This window comes from Osmerus eperlanus, chromosome 5 (assembly GCF_963692335.1).
Source record: "Osmerus eperlanus chromosome 5, fOsmEpe2.1, whole genome shotgun sequence".
Taxonomy (NCBI): Eukaryota; Metazoa; Chordata; class Actinopteri; order Osmeriformes; family Osmeridae; genus Osmerus; species Osmerus eperlanus.
The window spans coordinates 2460007-2478466 of record NC_085022.1 but is presented as its reverse complement, the minus strand read 5'-3'; the positions used below and the strand labels follow the sequence as shown (position 1 = coordinate 2478466).

The window sequence follows — 18460 nt, the reverse complement described above, 5'->3', positions numbered from 1 at the left end:
GCAGAGAGGGCCAGAACACGTCTTCCAATAAAAGGCCTCTGGATTGTTAAGACTCACGACCTTCAAACAAATGCCCTGAACTGGGCCGCTCTGGACCCCTGTGGTGGGAAAATGTTCTGAATGGGGAGCTGGGTCTGTGAGGAAGGGATCCGGTTGGAGAAAGAAAGACTCTTTTCCGGGGACTGAATTGAAGATGTGTTTGGGAGCAGGGGCTTCACTAAGCAGGAGTGATGTTTTAATTATAAGCAGTCACTGCAGACGGCTTAAAAACCACCCCAACTGGAGGGATCCTGAAGCTCACAGACTGTGTGTGTGTGTGATGTTTGTATGTGTGTGTGTAAGTGTGTATGTGTGTGTGTATGCATGTGTGTGTTTACTGAAAAGGGATCTATAGGGATCAACACAATATTGACTGGAGCAGCCTCGCTCTCACTCCCATGGTTCACTATAGACAGAGACCCTGGGAGAATGTGTGTGTCGAAAGGTTACGCAATCCCCCCACCACACTGAGATGGCACAGACCTCCAGTGTGCTGCAGGGATTGTGTGTGTGCGTGTGCGTGTGCGTGTGTGTGTTTGTTGGGGTGTCTGAATGGGAGTGAGAAGGTGGGGGCTGGTTCTGTGGAGGGTGCTGTGCTATGCAAGGCAGACGCAGTCTCTACAGGCTGAGTGTTGAGTTTCCCCAGATCCCCGCCCCTCTATGCACGCTATATAGTGAAACCTGACCACCAAGAGGCCAATAGCTGGTTAAACACCCTAACCTGAGGGCTGTCTCTCTCTGCATCACCATGAAAGGTGAGTACCGTTGGGAGGGTTGGACGGCTTGCTCTGCCAGGAAGGGAAACCATGAAAACAGTCAGCCCACCACTGCTGTTGCTTATTGTAATTCAAGTTTGATAAAGTTTGATTTTACTGATATTTCATGGCAATGACGTGGACCCTGATTCCTGTTTTGTCTCTGTGAAGGGTTGTTTTGAAAGCAGACATGGGAGTTTGTTAAACCAGTTTCTGTGTTGTGTGTGTTTTTGTGAAGATTAATCCCTCCAGCATTCTCATGCTGTGCACCATAACGTGTGGAAATGTGGCTTAGGACTTAAGTCTCTGGGCAATCTATCACCAGTCTGTGTCACCAGTCAACAGACCAGTCTTTCAGTGCTGTGCTGTCAGACTCTGTTCATATTAGATAAGGAGATAAAGATTCATTTATAGAGAGGAATGTCTTTCAGAGATGGATTGACATCCTTTGTAATGCCTCTTTGGCTTGTTTAATGTACGGATGAACATCTTGCACCAGTTACCCTTGGGCAAGGGGTGATCTTTCAGAGATGGATGTTTGGGGTGTGGAAATGGGCTCCTACACATCATGCCAGCAAATTATATCGAAGACAATCATTAATTTACCTGGTTGGACCTGGACTGTTTTCACTCTGAACCTTGATTTGATGCAGAGCTTCTTCTGAGTTTCTGAGGAGAGGACGTAATGTCAAACAGGACCAGACCAATTGACTTTGTCTGTCAAAGGAAATACAAAGAAATCTGATTACGTTTTGTTCCTAGCAGCCACCATGAGCACATTCACTGATGTGCTTGTGCTCGTGTGTTTGTGCTCATGTGCTTGTGCTTATCTGAAGGACTCAAAGGAGATTTTCAACCCAAATCAATACGTTTGACTGTCACCAGTTCTTAGAAATGTTGACTTATCTTATCTCAAATCGAGTCCATGTGAGATACTGTACATAATCTAATCATCAATGTACAATATCATACCAAAGCAGTTTACGGTATTTTATAATGACACAGTCTTGACGTAAGTGATATGTAATTTAATAATAACTCTTATGTGTTTCTTGATTTCTTTCCATTGACACTTCATCAGCCTGTTTTGATGTGTCAAATGCTTGAATCTTTTGCTTAGAAATGATTTAGCTCTTGTACAATCCTAGAACACTGCATAAACATGCATGGGCCTTCCTTTCAGAGTCTGCTGAGGAGGACTGCTACATAGTGGATCAGTAAAACACAAGAGGCTTCTGATAAAACAGTATATTCATCGATTTCAACGTGGAGTGTGTAAATTAGTGTTAAAAGAGTGACACCAATGTTTGACAGGATGTAATAGCTGAGTTAAACATTAAACTGCACTTTGACCCTGGATCTATAGTCTGTCTCTGTCGCCAGGGACTCCGCTGTCAGAGTGATGGAAAACTCCTCAGCAGTCAGGAGTCTGTCAGATGGAGCTGGTCTGGACAGACTAGTCTGTCGAGTCTGGAACACCGACCATGACTGACTGAGTCAGGATGACTCAGTCATGTCCTGACCCCCGCCCCCCCCCCCCCCCCCCGCGCCGCCCCCCACCACACTCCCACCTTCCTCCCAATACAAACACCTATCCGTGAAACAGCTATTTCGGTCTCGGGCCTGTTACAAAAAATGCGTCTGATGGTCTCTGTTTGGAAGCGTCTCTGTTTGAAGCGACGTCTGTTCCCCTGGCCCAGGTGGGTTAACCTGCCCCTGCCCCAGAGGGTGTGAAACCCCAGGTGGGTTAACCTGCCCCTGCCCCAGAGGGTGTGAAACCCCAGGTGGGTTAACCTGCCCCTGCCCCAGAGGGTGTAACACCCCAGGTGGGTTAACCTGCCCCTGCCCCAGAGGGTGTAACACCCCAGGTGGGTTAACCTGCCCCTGCCCCAGAGGGTGTAACACCCCAGGTGGGTTAACCTGCCCCTGCCCCAGAGGGTGTGACACCCCAGGTGGGTTAACCTGCCCCTGCCCCAGAGGGTGTGACACCCCAGGTGAGGCAGCCATCAGGCCCCCTGGAACGAGGCTCTTGGTGGGCCGAAGGTTCCGGAACAAAGCCGTCGCCGTGCCAACCAACGGCTCTGTGTGCTTTTGGATACTGGGGCTTTCTCACAAGTACCTTCAGAAACATGGGGATCTCTATTTTTGCCACTGGCCACAGTGGGGACTCAGGAGATCTGAAGAGCGAACAGTCGTCTAGGCTCACACACATGCTCACGCACACACACAAGTTTGTTTTATTATCCTAGCGAGGACGACAATTCACTCCCATTCACAATGGTGTTATCCCTAACCCCTGAACTGAACTCTTAATACAATTCTGTCCCTAACTCTAATTTCAACCCTAACCCAACTCACAGATACACACATATATATACCCACACACACACATGCATAAACACAGTGGGAGCACATCCCGAAGGGTTCTGCCCCTGCAGGGAGGCCGTCTCCCTGTGGGTTCAGACCTGAACTCAGTCAGGAAAACAGACATCTTTTGGTTCCTAAAGAGCAGCTAGGAATGTACTTGGTTTAGTGAGTCAATGTATGTGTGTGCATGAATGTTAGTACCGGTGTGTGCATATGCTTGTCGTTGTGTGTATGCCTGTGTGTGTGTGTGTGCGTGTTTGTGTGTTTTGGATCAGGCCTCTACTGCAGGTCATTAATTGGTTGGGATGGGTCGGTGGCGGGAGGGGCCTTTGGCCCGGCCAGTGTGAAGCAGGCCAAGGAAGAGAGGGAGAGAGAGAGAGAGAGAGAGAGAGAGAGAGAGAGAGAGAGAGAGAGAGAGAGAGAGAGAGAGAGAGAGAGAGAGAGAGAGAGAGAGAGAGAGAGAGAAGGTAAGAGAGAAGAGAGGATGAGAGGGACAGAGAGACAGAGAGAGAGACAGAGAGAGAGAGACAGAGAGACAGAGAGAGAGAGAGAGAGATAGAGAGAGACAGAGAGAGAGAGAGAGGAAGAGCAAGAGGGTGACAGAGAGAGACACAGAAAGGAGAGAAAGTGAGAGAGAAGGTAAGAGAGAAGAGAGGATGAGAGGGACAGAGAGACAGAGAGAGAGAGAGAGAGAGAGAGAGAGAGAGAGAGAGAGAGAGAGAGAGAGAGAGAGAGAGAGAGAGAGAGAGAGAGAGAGAGAGAGAGAGAGAGAGGGTGAAAGAAAGAGGGGGTGGCGGGAGCCCATGTTAATGCAAGCTGACAGGAGTGAGCACAGTCAGTGAGCTGTCTGTTTCCTGAACACAGAGGGAGGCTCTGTCAGGCTGGCCCTAAACACGGCAGCGACTTGGCCAGGAGCTCGACCGATCCTCGCTGTGGTCACGTAACGCCCAACCACAAACAGACCTCTCTAGACAGATCTCAGGTCTCAGATCCACACATCAACGCCAAGAGGCATGTTTGACGGCCGTCATGTGCCAGGTGAAGCCTGCATGAGAACTGGCCGTGGTCCTGGAATTCGTCCTGGCTTCTCACCTGCCGTTCAGCCAGGTCAATCCACAGCACACGGTGGAGGAGGTCTGGCCCAGCGCAGAGACAGTTTGTCTGCCGTCGCAAACTTGCCATGTTCACATGTTTCCAAAGATTTTTCAAACGCATTCAGCTTGAATCCACCCTGGAGTGGTATGGTGATTGTCTCCGGTGAGAGGGGGGGGGGGGGGGGTGGGGGGGGGGAGGGAGGGAGGGAGGGAGGGAGGGTGCAGTCCAAGGTCCAAGTTTGTTGACCGCACTGTAAAGTAGTACCATTGATGTGAGCCAGGAGATAATGAAACCGAGCAAAGACCAGGACCAAGAGAGACCGCTCCTCTCTTCCCTATCTCTACCGCACACTGCTGCTGTTAGTCAGAGAGGAGGAACACTGTGCTCTCCCCAACACTGTGCTGTCTCTGGGCTCTGGGCACAGATCGTCTCTCTCTGTCTGGTTCCTCAGGACGAGCAGGCGAGATGGAGAGCCTGCCCAAGATGGACCCGGGCTCCAACGGACACAGCCGGCCCCTGGACATCGTGCCCAGCGCGGACGACAAGATCCAGGAGAGGGGCCAGTGGGGGAACAAGGTGGAGTTTGTTCTCTCCGTGGCGGGAGAGATCATCGGCCTGGGCAACGTGTGGCGCTTCCCGTACCTGTGCTACAAGAACGGAGGAGGTGGGTCCGGCCTGCAGTCAGGTTGAGCTCTAAAAACATGTATACAAATAAATGTGAGATGTGTTTTTGGCTATTTTTCCTGGTTTATTGAGTGAGGTGTGACAGGGGAGGGAGGGAGAGAGGGAGGGAGAGGTGGGGGGGAGGACATGCAGCAGGGACATGCAGCAGGGACATGCAGCAGGGACATGCAGCAGGGACATGCAACAGGGACATGCAGCAGGGACATGCAACAGGGACATGCAGCAGGGACATGCAGCAGGGACATGCAACAGGGACATGCAGCAGGGACATGCAGCAGGGACATGCAGCAGGGACATGCAACAGGGACATTCAGCAGGGACATGCAGCAGGGACATGCAGCAGGGACATGCAACAGGGACATGCAGCAGCGACATGCAGCAGCGACATGCAGCAGGGACATGCAGCAGGGACATGCAGCAGGGACTCAGCCTACGCGGAACGCTCTCATTCTGACTGGATGCTAACATCTTAGTCTTAGTCGCGGTGGAAACGCAATTTCTTTATTGTACGCACAGAAATACACAATTGTGCTTTGAATTCAACAAGTCAACATTCACTTTGTGTCGACAATTACCTCATCCTTTTAAAAGTGTACTGCTGTACGTCTGCCAGAGTTGCCTGGGGTTTTCAAACCAAAAGTCTGTTTTATTGAACAGCACTGGAGCCTTTGAGTATATTGGATTCCATGGCCATTAAGATTTACAGTGTTTTATTGGAATGGGAATGTGAAATTCTTGGCTTGGTTTGGCTTCATAGTATAGGAAAAAATACTCCACTATTTTGTGGAATTATGTAAGCCCCTCCCCTTTAGTGAGGCATCCATAAAGTTAGTCTTTCTAAACAGTGGGGGTGGGGTTATTCCTTGGTCAAGAGGTGAAAGGTCAAAGTTTTGTTTACAGTTCGAATCAGCTGTCAGGAATCAAGCTAAAATGTAAAACTTCAAAGCTTTCGGCTGACTGGATCATGCCATTGAAAAGAAAAATGTGTTCCAGTTCAGTCAGAAAACGAACCTGTCCCAGCTACACTTCCTGATCGCGTAAAGATCAAACTAAACGTGGTCTGCTGTGTGTCTCCTCCCCTCACCAGGGGCGTTCTTCATCCCCTACCTGATCTTCCTGTTCGCCTGTGGGATCCCTGTGTTCTTCCTGGAGACGGCGTTGGGCCAGTTCACCAGCGAGGGAGGAATCACCTGCTGGAGGAAGATCAGCCCTCTGTTTGAAGGTGACGCACATCATCCACGGGAGAGAACCATGTTGTCCTAGCGTTCTCGTCTAGCACCCTCTCGTAGCTTGATGAATCGGCACCACAAGATCATCATCGGTTTTGTGTGTCGCTTTGTCGGAGTTATGTCACGTTTACAAAGGCAGAGTTTGTTCATTGTTCGATAACATGGATGCCTACATGGGCTAATGATCCGATGTCTGCAAAGAATCCGAATAGAATCAAAGCATTTTTTAGCAAATCTGACTGCTGTGTCTGCGTGTGTGTGCACATCCGTGTGTTCATGCCAGTGTGGAGAGGGAGGAGGTTGGTGTGGATGTAATGGCTGGCACGCCACCAAGACTGGCTTCCTTCACAATATTCCTTTGCTTTCATCATTCAGCTGGGCCCCAGTTAGCACAAAATGACTGCAGTCATTCATACATGAACCATGGAGAGAATTGAATGGGGAACAGCATGCAATACCTTGGCTGGTTACGCAACACATAGTTCTCTACTTTGTTCAGTGCAGTGTCTTTACAAGTCTTCACCTCAAGTCTTTACAAGTCTTGCTTGTCAATTATGCAGCTGCAAATTGCTAAGCATTTCATTTGACCTTTACGGATTCGTTGCGACATGTTGGACTTAACATTAACACGTTATCCTTTCAGCCAGTGGCGGTCCTAGCACATTTGGCGTCCCGGGCAAGGTTTACCCCCCGCCCCCCCCCCCCCAACCACAACACAGAGATATGACGTGTCGCGGTTGGCACCGTCTGCTGGTAGTGCGTTTGAAACTCAAGGATAGCGGGAGGGTTTATTTAATTTGATGCACTTGGGAAATTCCCTCGCCGGGTGACTGCCCGGTTCGCCCGTGCCTAAAAGCACTACTGCTTTCAGCCAGGTCTAGACTGGGACTGAAAAACGGCCCGGGACTTTGAAACGCAGACCGGCCTACGGCCGTGTATTATTATTACTATTATTATTAAATTTTTTTCATTATGCTGCGTCCGTTTTACCGTTGTTTGGAAAATCTTCCGACTCCCCCGACGGCCAGTCCGACCCTGCTTTCAGCTCAAGTCTCGTCCGTTTTTTTGAACGCTTATTGCTATTTCTTTCAAAGTGTCATTGATTTATTGTCAGTTGTTCTCCGATGTTACAGGAGTGGGCTATGCCACCCAGGTGATCGTGGCGCTGTTGAACTTCTATTACATCGTGGTGCTGGCCTGGGCCATCTTCTACCTGTCTCACTCCTTCACCTGGGATCTGCCCTGGGCCTCCTGCAACAACACCTGGAACACAGGTGAGGGGGGGGGGGAGTCAGAACAATTATAAAGATGGTCTGTGATGTTTGTAACCTCACACCACCTCACGCATGGTGTGAGGTTCTCTGCAATCTGTACACCCTTCTTGGCCTCCATTTTGTTTAGCATTTGTTAAACTGACTAGAAAGTTCCTCCATCTCTCTCCCTAACGCCTGGGACACACTGCCTGCGACACACTGCCTGCGATCGGCTGCGATCTGCTGCGACGCGCCTGGAAGCGCCGCCTTTTTTCTTTCTGCGCCCATGTTATCAAATGGGACCGACCACACTGGCTGCGAAGCGCTGCGATTGCCTGCGATCGCCTGCGATCTGCAGCGATTGTTTCGGCAGCTGGTCGAATTTTTTCGCGAGTCGCTTGCAAAATCGGCTGCAGGATGATGAAATACACCATATTAGTTGATATATTTGAATAAAAAAACATGTTATTAAGATTTTACTCCATTAATTGTAGACTACGGTGAACATTTGTAAAGTAGACTTTATAATAATATAATATAATTACACATGTTGGTAACGAACGGCCTTTACATGTGGTTACCCTGATGAAAACGAATGAAAATAAACGGATTGATCTGTTGAGCTAGCATGCCCGTAGTTGTTTTGTTTGTTTGAGAGAAACGAGTTGTCACGTGTTGCACACAACACACACGCGTGCAGACATAGCCTACCGAGAGAGAACCCCCAAGTCGATTTCTAAAATCAGCATCAAATGAATTCTCGAAGTTGAAAAGCCCAGGGAGTTGTATGACCCCCAGCAACAATTAAGGACAACATTGATAAGGATCATAGATATAGCCAATGCCATGTTTATGTACCATGTCAGCGTAAAGGAAAGCTCAGAGTAGCTAAAAGGCGTTGTCCCAGGCGTTACTGTGGACCACTTGTTTACGAAGGAACCCACTAAAGCCCTCCCCCCCTCAAGTCTCAATATTATGCCATACAACCTTTTTTTTTGAAAGGCTAAGACATTGTTTGGGGGACCATTAAGCCTTTCAACAAAGCCTTCCACAGTCAGATCCGCACAGCTCTTAGACATGTCTGTGGGAGAATGGCGCCCAGACTGGTGCAGATTCCTTTATCTCAGTCACATTTCAGCTTCCATCAAAGTTGACGGAAGCGTTGTAATTCTCGTTCGTGTTTCCCCTGGAAACCTCCACAAAGCCTTGGACTTCTTGTTCAATGTCCTTTTTTTTTCTTCCTTTTCAAGAATCTTGTGTGGAGTTTCAGAGGAGGAATGATTCCATCAATCAAGCCCACTATGTGAACAGCACCTCTCCTGTCATCGAGTTCTGGGAGTAAGTGTTAGAAGGCCGGTCCTCCTGCCCTGGAGGGGCCGGTCCTTCTGCCCTGGAGGGGCCGGTCCTTCTGCCCTGGAGGGGCCGGTCCTTCTGCCCTGGAGGGGCCGGTCCTCCTGCCCTGGAGGGGCCGGTCCTTCTGCCCTGGAGGGGCCGGTCCTCCTGCCCTGGAGGGGCCGGTCCTCCTGCCCATGAGGGGCCGGTCCTCCTGCCCTGGAGGGGCCGGTCCTCCTGCCCATGAGGGGCCGGTCCTCCTGCCCTGGAGGGGCCGGTCCTCCTGCCCTGGAGGGGCCGGTCCTCCTGCCCATGAGGGGCCGGTCCTCCTGCCCTGGAGGGGCCGGTCCTCCTGCCCTGGAGGGGCCGGTCCTCCTGCCCAGGAGGGGCACCGCCTCAGACTAACTGCTTGTTTTCTTGTCAAAAGATTTGATTTCATTAAGTGCAGAAATGAAGAGATCTAGACGAGCATCTCGGGGGGGGGGGGGGGGGGCGTCAAATACGTAGAGTGCGTGTGTTGTTTTATGGTAAAGGTAGTCATTTCACTGTCTACATACTGCAGGTGTGCATTATAAGACGCGTGTGTGTGTGTGTGCGCTCGCAGACGGAGGGTTCTGCGTATCTCTTCCGGCATCGATCACATTGGCTCTCTGAACTGGGACCTGGTTCTGTGCCTTGCCATCGCCTGGGTCATCTGCTACTTCTGCATCTGGAAGGGAGTCAAGTCCACTGGGAAGGTGCTGCCCCAACAATCTCACAATCTCTCTTTCTTTCTCTCTTTCTTTGTCGCTCTCTCTCGTTCTCTCTCTGCCTCTTTCTTCTCTCTCTTTCTCTTTCTATGCCTCTGTTTTTCTCTCCCTCCCCTCCCCCGCTCCCTCTCTCTCTCCCCCTGCCCCTCTCCCTCCCCCTCTCTCTCCCACCCTCTATCTCTCTCCCCCTGCCCCTCTCCCTCCCCCTCTCTCTCCCACCCTCTATCTCTCTATCCCTGCCCCTCTCTCTTCCACTCTCTCTCTCTCTCCCGAGAGAGAGAGAGAGAGACAAGGGAAGACATACAGCTAATGGCCCAGGCCAGATTTGAACCCAGACCACCCAAGCCATCTGGGGTAAGCCCTCAACCAGACAGTTCGGAAAACAATCCAACCAGTGTTTTGATTGGTTCCCCAGGTGGTGTACTTCACGGCGACCTTCCCGTACGCCATGCTGGTGATCCTCCTGATCAGAGGCGTGACTCTGCCAGGGGCGTCCAGGGGGATCGAGTTCTACCTGTACCCTGACCTGGGCAGACTGAAGGACCCACAGGTTTGTTCAGCGTTCAGCTTACATGCGCTCGTTCTGTACACGTCTGTCACATACAGTGGTCCGAAATGAACAACTGAACTCTTCCATCACGTGAACTTACATTCTCCTACTGCGGTGCTTCCAGCGCAAAGCTCGCCAGAGTCACAAACGCACATCCGCAAAACTGTGTGTGTTCACTCTGATGCCTGTATGGAGTTTCTAAACCCTGCCGTGCAAACGATCCTCATGTCTCCCCACACTCCTTTTGGCGTTACCTATTAAGTAACTCTTCTTGAGGTACAGCTTCTGAATCTTATCTGACCCAACAGGACTGTCTCTTCAGGGAGACGGTACTTTTGCACAGACATACATTTACATTTTACATTTACATTTAGTCATTTAGCAGACGCTCTTATCCAGAGCGACTTACAGTAAGTACAGGGACATTCCCCCCGAGGCAAGTAGGGTGAAGTGCCTTGCCCAAGGACACAACGTCATTTGGCACGGCCGGGAATCGAACTGGCAACCTTCAGATTACTAGCCCGCTTCCCTCACCGCTCAGCCACCCTGACCTCAAATAAACACTATGAACCGAAAATGACTTGTCCGATCACAACCGTACAGTAGGGGTGTATTAGCAAGGCTACAAGGTTATCACTTGGTCTGGTAGTACCAAATCCCTGAGGCTGGCATTGGTCTGGGGAACTACTTTACAAGTGGTGCGGGGGGGACAGGCGAGGGTGAACAGGGGAATGAGGAATGCAGTCAGCACAGCTCCCAGACTCCCCCACTCTGGTGATGAAACAGAGAGAATGCTATTTAGCAACCACTTCTCCATTTTGGCACCCGTCGTTCAGTAACACCCGAAAACGAAAAAAGGAGTGCCCCTCTTTTAAAGCCTTGGAGGTCTCTCTGTGATGAATACAAGCCTGTGTGTGTGTGTGTGTGTGTGTGTGTGTGTGTGTGTGTGTGTGTGTGTGTGTGTGTGTGTGTGTGTGTGTGTGTGTGTGTGTGTGTGTGTGTGAGTGAGTGAGTGAGTGTGTTTGTGCTTGTGTGTAAGTGTGTGTGCAGGCAAAGACAAGTTTGCTCCGAGTTGCTTTCTTGAGAACATCTGCCTTTGTGGCTGTGGCCTGTGCTTCTGTAGCTCGGCCGGCTTAATCAGAGGCTCTGATTGGCCGCCAGAAATCTGAAACGTGCCCCCGTCGCTCCTGGGTCTACTTTCACCCAATTGGGAGAACAAAGAGTGCCCTCATTGGGATTGGAACTGTGCTCTGGTGTTCGCAGGCTCGTGGAAAAGTACCACACTTGGCGCGAGGAAGCCCATAGATATAGAAAAGCAGGGTGCCAGTCTGACATTGTCAGGGGAGGAGGAGGAGGAGGAGGAGGGGGTGAGAGCCTGGGTTTAGGACTTAAGTTGGGGGGTGGAGAGTCTTTGGACTCGCTGGGAGGTGAAGATTGGCACCGAGCAGAAATGGGGTGATGAGAGGCCAACAATGCCCTGTGTGGCAGCGGGAGGAGGGCTTGACGATGGTGGGAACAGGCGCAGGCTGAAATAGACAGCGTCACGAAAAGTGCCACAAAGGTTCCGGGCTTCCCTGTACATAGGTCAACATGGGTTCAAGGCAAAGTGACCCCGGCTGGTTCCACAGCGACACCCCCCGGGGTGTGATTGTTTGAACAGTCCTTGTGAACCTTACCGGACGAAACTAGAGAATAATGTATGCTAGCTTCATCGGTCTCAGTGAAACTACCTCAGAACTGGAGGAAATATTGAAACTGTTTTCACATTGAAATCCTGATGCCGCCACATTATACTGTCTAGTTTCGTGAAGGTCAACAGTTAGAAGACGTAATATCATCCAACAAAATCTAGACATGTTGGGGACCAGACCTTGGAAAGCCACTCAAGGGACTTGTGTGTTTAGTGGAGTGTGATGTGCAGTTATGTCTCCTGTTCCCTGAGCCTGACGTGTGTGTTTCTGGTCCTCTTCTCCGGCCAGGTGTGGATGGACGCAGGGACTCAGATCTTCTTCTCCTACGCCATCTGTCTGGGTTGCCTCACCGCACTGGGGAGCTACAACAAGTACAACAACAACTGCTACAGGTCAGAGACGAACCCGAACGGTGGTGTGATGGAAATAAAAGATCGACCTTGGCAGCTTTTGATAACATAAGCACGACATATCTGATAGGATTCAGCCAAAGGAATCTTTTTGTCCGGCTTCATACCGTGATAAGCAGGTTTCCATGTCGAGGGATCAACCTTGTATTTTGTCGGTCCTTACTGCTTACACATCACAACGATTAATAAATTAAGCGTGAAACTTTATATGGATCTGTCCATCTAAGAACAACACTAGCCCATGTTAGTTTACTAGTCATAGTAGCCGGTAAATTGGAGCAGGCACAATAAAAATAAATAAAAGGAAATTAAAAAACAAACAAAAAACAGGTTGCCTATTCCAAACTCCTCGTCTTAAGTGTGTCTCTTCTGTGCTTCCAGGGCCTTAAAGGCAGGGTAGGCAAGTTGCGTGAAGCTAGCTATTTTAGCTTCTTTTTGACACGATTCAAACCAAAATATCCCACCTCCTCCCTTCAAAGCCACTCCCACAAAACTACAGTAACGAGCATTGAGTGGAGGGGCAGAGTACGCACAGGTAGGTAGGTAGACAGACAGGTAGCCCGTCCAATCAATAGTCAGGGTACCTCTTAATGATTGGTCGTGTTTATTACAGTATTTCGACGCCCAAAGATGTCGGATTATTTCCTATTACCGTCAAACCTTCACATATATTGGTTGCTATCAAGACGTGACGTTACTTTTGGCAAATATGACAAAAAGTGCTTCTCAAGAACATTGCCTACCCTGCCTTTAAGTGTGTCTCTCCTGTGGTTCCAGGGACTTAAGTGTGTCTCTCCTGTTGTTCCAGGGACTTAAGTGTGTCTCTCCTGTTGTTCCAGGGACTTAAGTGTGTCTCTCCTGTGGTTCCAGGAACTTAAGTGTGTCTCTCCTGTTGTTCCAGGGACTTAAGTGTGTCTCTCCTGTTGTTCCAGGGACTTAAGTGTGTCTCTCCTGTTGTTTGAGGGACTTCAGTGTGTCTCTCCTGTGGTTCCAGGGACTGCATCGCGCTGTGCTTCCTGAACAGCGGGACCAGCTTCGTGGCGGGCTTTGCCATCTTCTCTATCCTGGGCTTCATGTCGTTTGAGCAGAACGTTCCCATCTCAGAGGTGGCCGAGTCTGGTCAGTGGTGCTCCCGTGTCTCCCACACATGCTCAGCACTTCCTGTCCAGCACTTCCTGTCCAGCACTTCCTGTCCAGCACTTCCTGTCCAGTATCACTCATGCATGCACAACCAGGAGAACCCCCTGTACATGTCCATAACTGTGCACTGCAGCGTCAGAAACCCACTCATCTATACCATACTGGGCCATTATCTGTTCTTGAGTGACTGTTAATCTTTGCCCGTCCTGACGTCTAGAGTGTATGTCGTGTGTTGTTGTAAGTCAGAGTTTTAACACTATTGGAAACTTCTCTGTGATTCGTAGGACCTGGTTTGGCCTTCATAGCCTACCCCCGAGCAGTGTCCATGATGCCCTTCTCCCCTCTATGGGCCTGCTTCTTCTTCATCATGATCGTCCTGCTCGGACTCGATAGCCAGGTCAGCCTGGCACACCCCTTCCCCTGCACACGCACACTTCCTGTGTCTGCGAATTCATGTAGCACCTCTCTTCTCTCCGTGGCCCTAGTTTGTGTGTGTGGAGAGCCTGGTGACAGCCATGGTAGACATGTATCCTTCCACCTTCCGCCGTAAGAACCGCCGGGAACTCTTCATCCTGGGTGTGGCCATCGTATCCTTCCTCATGGGCCTCATCATGCTGACTGAGGTACGCCACAGCGCCACCTAGGGGCTCTCCACAGGTCCTACACATGCACCAGGACAGTCAAAATCCCTGCAGTTATGCGTGTCATCAAAATCAAATCATATTTATTTGTATAGCCCTTTTTGCAATGTCACATTCACAGGGCTTCTCACACGCCCATAGAAACCAACATACTGGTTGGGTAAGCTCACTTTAAGAATACACACAAGTCCCTGGAGAGATTTGTACCCGTTGTATTTACTCTCGAAGAGCCATTTGCTTGATGTCCGTAGGGGACCCAAGTATTAAACACGTACCTACAACATTAATATTATGAGCTTTTTATTAGCTAACTCTGTCTGGGAGATGAGCCTTCTGGGGAGAACTGGAATCCAGTTTGTGACCTTCACAGTTTGCCTCACTGCTTGTTAACATGTGTTTCCTACGTTTATTGTTCTTTTCTCCTCAGGGTGGCATGTATGTCTTCCAGCTCTTTGACTACTACGCTGCCAGTGGAATGTGCCTGCTCTTTGTGGCTGTCTTTGAGACTGTTTGCATTGCTTGGGTTTATGGTGAGTGTTTACGTCCAAGTTATGCAGGGACTGGTTTAGGGGGTGCAATAATGAAACAATGCTGCTCTTTTTTTCAGATAACATTCAGCACAATAATCCCCCCACTAGCTTCCAGCAGTGGGTCGCTCCATAGAAACCTTTCAGCCTCTTGTTTTTATCCTTGATAACTAAGAAATGTATTCCGTTTTGTTGTTGTTTAGTAAAATCATTAAAAAAGTTATTGAGGGACATCATTGATGTTGTTCCATGTCCTTGAAGTGAGTCATGTGAGGACGGTTGAAAGGTTTTCATGCAGACTCCTTCCAGCTCAGTCCGTATTGGCCTAAACTGCTGTTTGCATCTTTGCTACACAAGGATCAGGACTTACTTTTTCTCTCTCATTTCCTGCACAAAGGCGCAGACCGATTTTATGACAATATCGAAGACATGATAGGCTACCGTCCGAGTCCTGTCATCAAATACTGCTGGATGTTTTTCACGCCGGCCACCTGTTTTGTAAGTAACATTAATTTGACATTTTCAAAGATGTAAATGCTGTTCCCAACAGCTCAACTGCTCGTGTGAGAAAACAGCGTCTCCCAGTGGTTGCTCTGAAACCCAATTAAAAGGCGATGAAATACCAGCCTACACTATGCAAAGATTATACAACTGCTTGAGAGTTTTGCTGCTTTTAAACCCAAACAACAGCAGAGGGACACCGCAAACGTAAATGCAGGGCTGTACGCTTCATTAAAAAACGTTTTGAAAAACTTTCTTGAAGAAAGTTATTTTTAACTGCCACATCCTCATTTACTTAAAAATAAAAATAAAAAGTGTCTTCCCACCCACATTTGAAAACAAACCTGCGCCCCAGATTAAATGTATCTGCTTTTGCAGGGAACCTTTGCCTTCTCCCTGATCAAGTACACCCCTCTGAAGTACAATAATGAGTATGAGTATCCTGGATGGGGCTACGGGCTGGGCTGGGTCCTGGCTATGTCCTCCATGCTGTGCATCCCGCTGTGGATGATCCACAAACTGTGGACTACTGAGGGCACCTTGAAAGAGGTGAGTTCAACGGGACCAAGACACGTCGTGCTACAAGCTAACGTCTACACACATGCAGCACATTCATTTGCTCCTTATTTTAGTACTGAGTATCAGAGACCAGCAATGCACCTAGCATGCCTAGCATGCTACAAGCTAACAATCATGACCAACTATTTGTCGTTCTCTGATATTCAATGCAAACATGTGAAGAAAATGAACAAAGTGCTCTAGGGTTAGGGTTTGGGTGACCCTAACCCCTAACCTTTAAACCCTACACTCTAACCTCTACACCCTAAACCCTAAACCCTAACCCCTACACTCTAACCCCTAACCTCTAACCCATGCCAATGTTCTCCAAACTCTGATACTGACTTCCTTCTACTTCAGCGTCTTCAAGTCCTCACCACGCCGTCTGACGACTTACCCAAAACCAAGCGGGAACAGAAGAGGCTGCTGGCCATGTTTGCTGCTGACGGGGATGGCCCCCGGCAGAGAGGAGCCCCCACCAAGGACGGCTACTTGCCCGTCAGCGAGAAGGAGTCAAACTGCTAGAGGTGGCCTGTGGAGGAGGCTCGATCCAGCAGGTCTCGTGTCTCTGTCCCTCGACGTGGCCCCGGCCCCATCTTAGTTTGTCTCTTTAATACCTCACACAGGACAAGGCGGTCCTTTCAGCTCCGATGCCGAGACTCCGATGCTGTGGCATCTCCGCTCTCCTGGTCCTCTCGGCACAGAATACTGTGTTTCTGGAACTTTCTGTTTGCTGCTTCGTGTACACACTCACATGAAGCCGCCGTCCTGTGACTTAGCCAGTTCCACCTTCATGCAGAAGTCGAACGCACTTCTGCACCCTTTGGGGTCTATGAACTAGAAAAGATACATGTTTTTTGTTTGTTGCTAGTTCGTCCACCCATGGCAGTTGAGCAGACCTTGTCGTGACTCATTCCTGGGGCTGAGGCCGTTTCCTGATCACATTTGCTTTCTACGGAAGCATTCTAGTTGTTGTTGTTTTCTTGCATATCTCTGATATGATGTTAGGCATATGGTGTAATAAGTTCAACATGTTATCGCAAAAGGCTAACTGGCGTGGAGGAAAGGGATGATGCATTTATGCACAATCCTTAAAGTTCACTTGAATTCATTCCGATTCATGAACAGAGTTGGAACTGCTTTGACATTGGCCGTTTCAGTTCCTTGTTTGCCTGTAAAATACGCTTATTGTTCTTTCAGTATCTTTAGGTGTTCTGTTTATTTTTGAATGTATTGTAATTTAGCTGCATCTAGTTGTGTTGCGGCGACATCATAGTTTAGTATAGCATAGAGGAGAATCAGAATATGGCATTAAATATATAACTGAAAACACGCGGTTACATGAATATAGGATTCACATTTCTATATATTTTTGGTGAAGATACAATTCAAACGTGCACACTCCACTGAATCAGTATTTTTTTTCAGTTTATTTTTCTCTTATGTGGTTAAGATAGAACTTAATATGTAAAAGATCTACACAATCAGGAAAAAAAAACTTGTTCATGCCAACAAACACTATTCTCTTTTCATGTTTATTTAGTTTATGCCTCTTTTTGTTGTACGTAAAATATATATATAAACGACAACTTGTGCATCATAGACTTGTTCATCATGAAGTTGATTGTCTTTATTCAACCAGAGGCTATTTGAATAAGCTATGCTACCCTGAGTCTATCATGGCTGGATTCAAATGTACTACTTTTGATGCAAAAGCTTACTTGGACTGTTATGTAATCATTGGGTTTGAGCATTTTTCTAAGTACTGTGGAATTATTACTTTCTCAAATAATGAAATGAAAGAACATTGAAGCCTTGCCCACATTGTGTATATTTTCAAAAAGGCCAACATTGATAAATCAAACAATGAATGTAGTTAGAACAAAGTTGTCGGAAATATTGCATTTGTGTACAAACTGTTTTTGCTGTGTGTATTGTATGGAGCCACACTGGTAACAGAGGGCGGCACGAGGCTCATATGTGTAGACATTCCTCCCAACAACGTGGTCTGGGTTGCTAGGGAACTGGGTGCATTTTCTTGCATGTTCGCAGAGTTTGGATTCATGATTTACATTGTAGTGTAGTTTGTGGTAAGATATAACAATTTATTAAATGCATAGTCTACTATAAACATTTGCACTAACAGGGTTCATAAAAAACTGCCAACTGGCATGTCTCAGAGATGCAAAGCTGAGTAGCCTACAGTACAAATGTGTTACAACTGACATTGTAAAATAAGAACATTTATATTAAAAGTTTTGAAGAAAAGAGTCACTTGTATGTTTAAATATTTGATGTCACATGATCATCGTCAATGTACAGTCCTACTGACGTAAAACGTATCAGACGCTTGAGAAAATGTAGAATTTTCAAATCATTTTCTTCCTCAGATGGTGTTAATTCTTACTCTAGGCCTACAACTTCAACTTCTAGGTAATGTTGTCTGAAAAACCCTATCAAACTTTTCAAAATAATAATTGCGTGCGTGGCGGCGGAACACTCACTGGCTATAAGTGAAAGAGAAATATAAGATATCGAACATAACGTTTATTTAAATTGAGCTGAATAGCAAAATGTGAATGTGTGTGTGCGTGCTTTCCGGTGTTGTATCACCCGATGCATGACTCTCTGGATTGGCACCCCCTCGCGGGAGCGCGCGCGAATCAAATTCGTCATTCAAACCGTACAGTAAGGAACACGAACCAACATTCTTGCTCCACGACATCGCATTCAGAGGAAATATACCCAAGTATGATTACCAAAGGAAATGTAATTTGTCTAGCAGATTCAAAGTATTTCACATGGCTCTTCATACTAATGTATAGGTTCAAAGGTATGCGATTTTAATGCAGTTAACCTGCGCGTAGGGTGGGTTACTCAGACAGGTCAAAAACAATAGCTTTCTAATCCAGAAAAGGCTATCAGCTGTCCTGAAAAGG

The 18460-nt window shown here is 48.2% G+C and overlaps 1 protein-coding gene across 1 annotated transcript; it reads left to right on the top strand.

Annotated features, from left to right (window-relative positions):
* The first annotated feature begins 638 nt into the window (after nucleotides 1-638).
* On the top strand, nucleotides 639-17783 carry slc6a13 (solute carrier family 6 member 13). The gene is made up of 15 exons (XM_062461038.1): nucleotides 639-794; nucleotides 4708-4920; nucleotides 6028-6162; nucleotides 7303-7443; nucleotides 8673-8760; nucleotides 9359-9491; nucleotides 9919-10053; nucleotides 12033-12136; nucleotides 13149-13273; nucleotides 13579-13691; nucleotides 13780-13917; nucleotides 14363-14465; nucleotides 14860-14960; nucleotides 15342-15512; nucleotides 15882-17783. The coding sequence occupies exons 1-15, from the start codon at nucleotides 788-790 to the stop codon at nucleotides 16044-16046; spliced, it is 1872 nt and encodes a 623-aa protein (XP_062317022.1). The 5' UTR covers nucleotides 639-787; the 3' UTR covers nucleotides 16047-17783.
* Nucleotides 17784-18460: the final 677 nt, after the last annotated feature.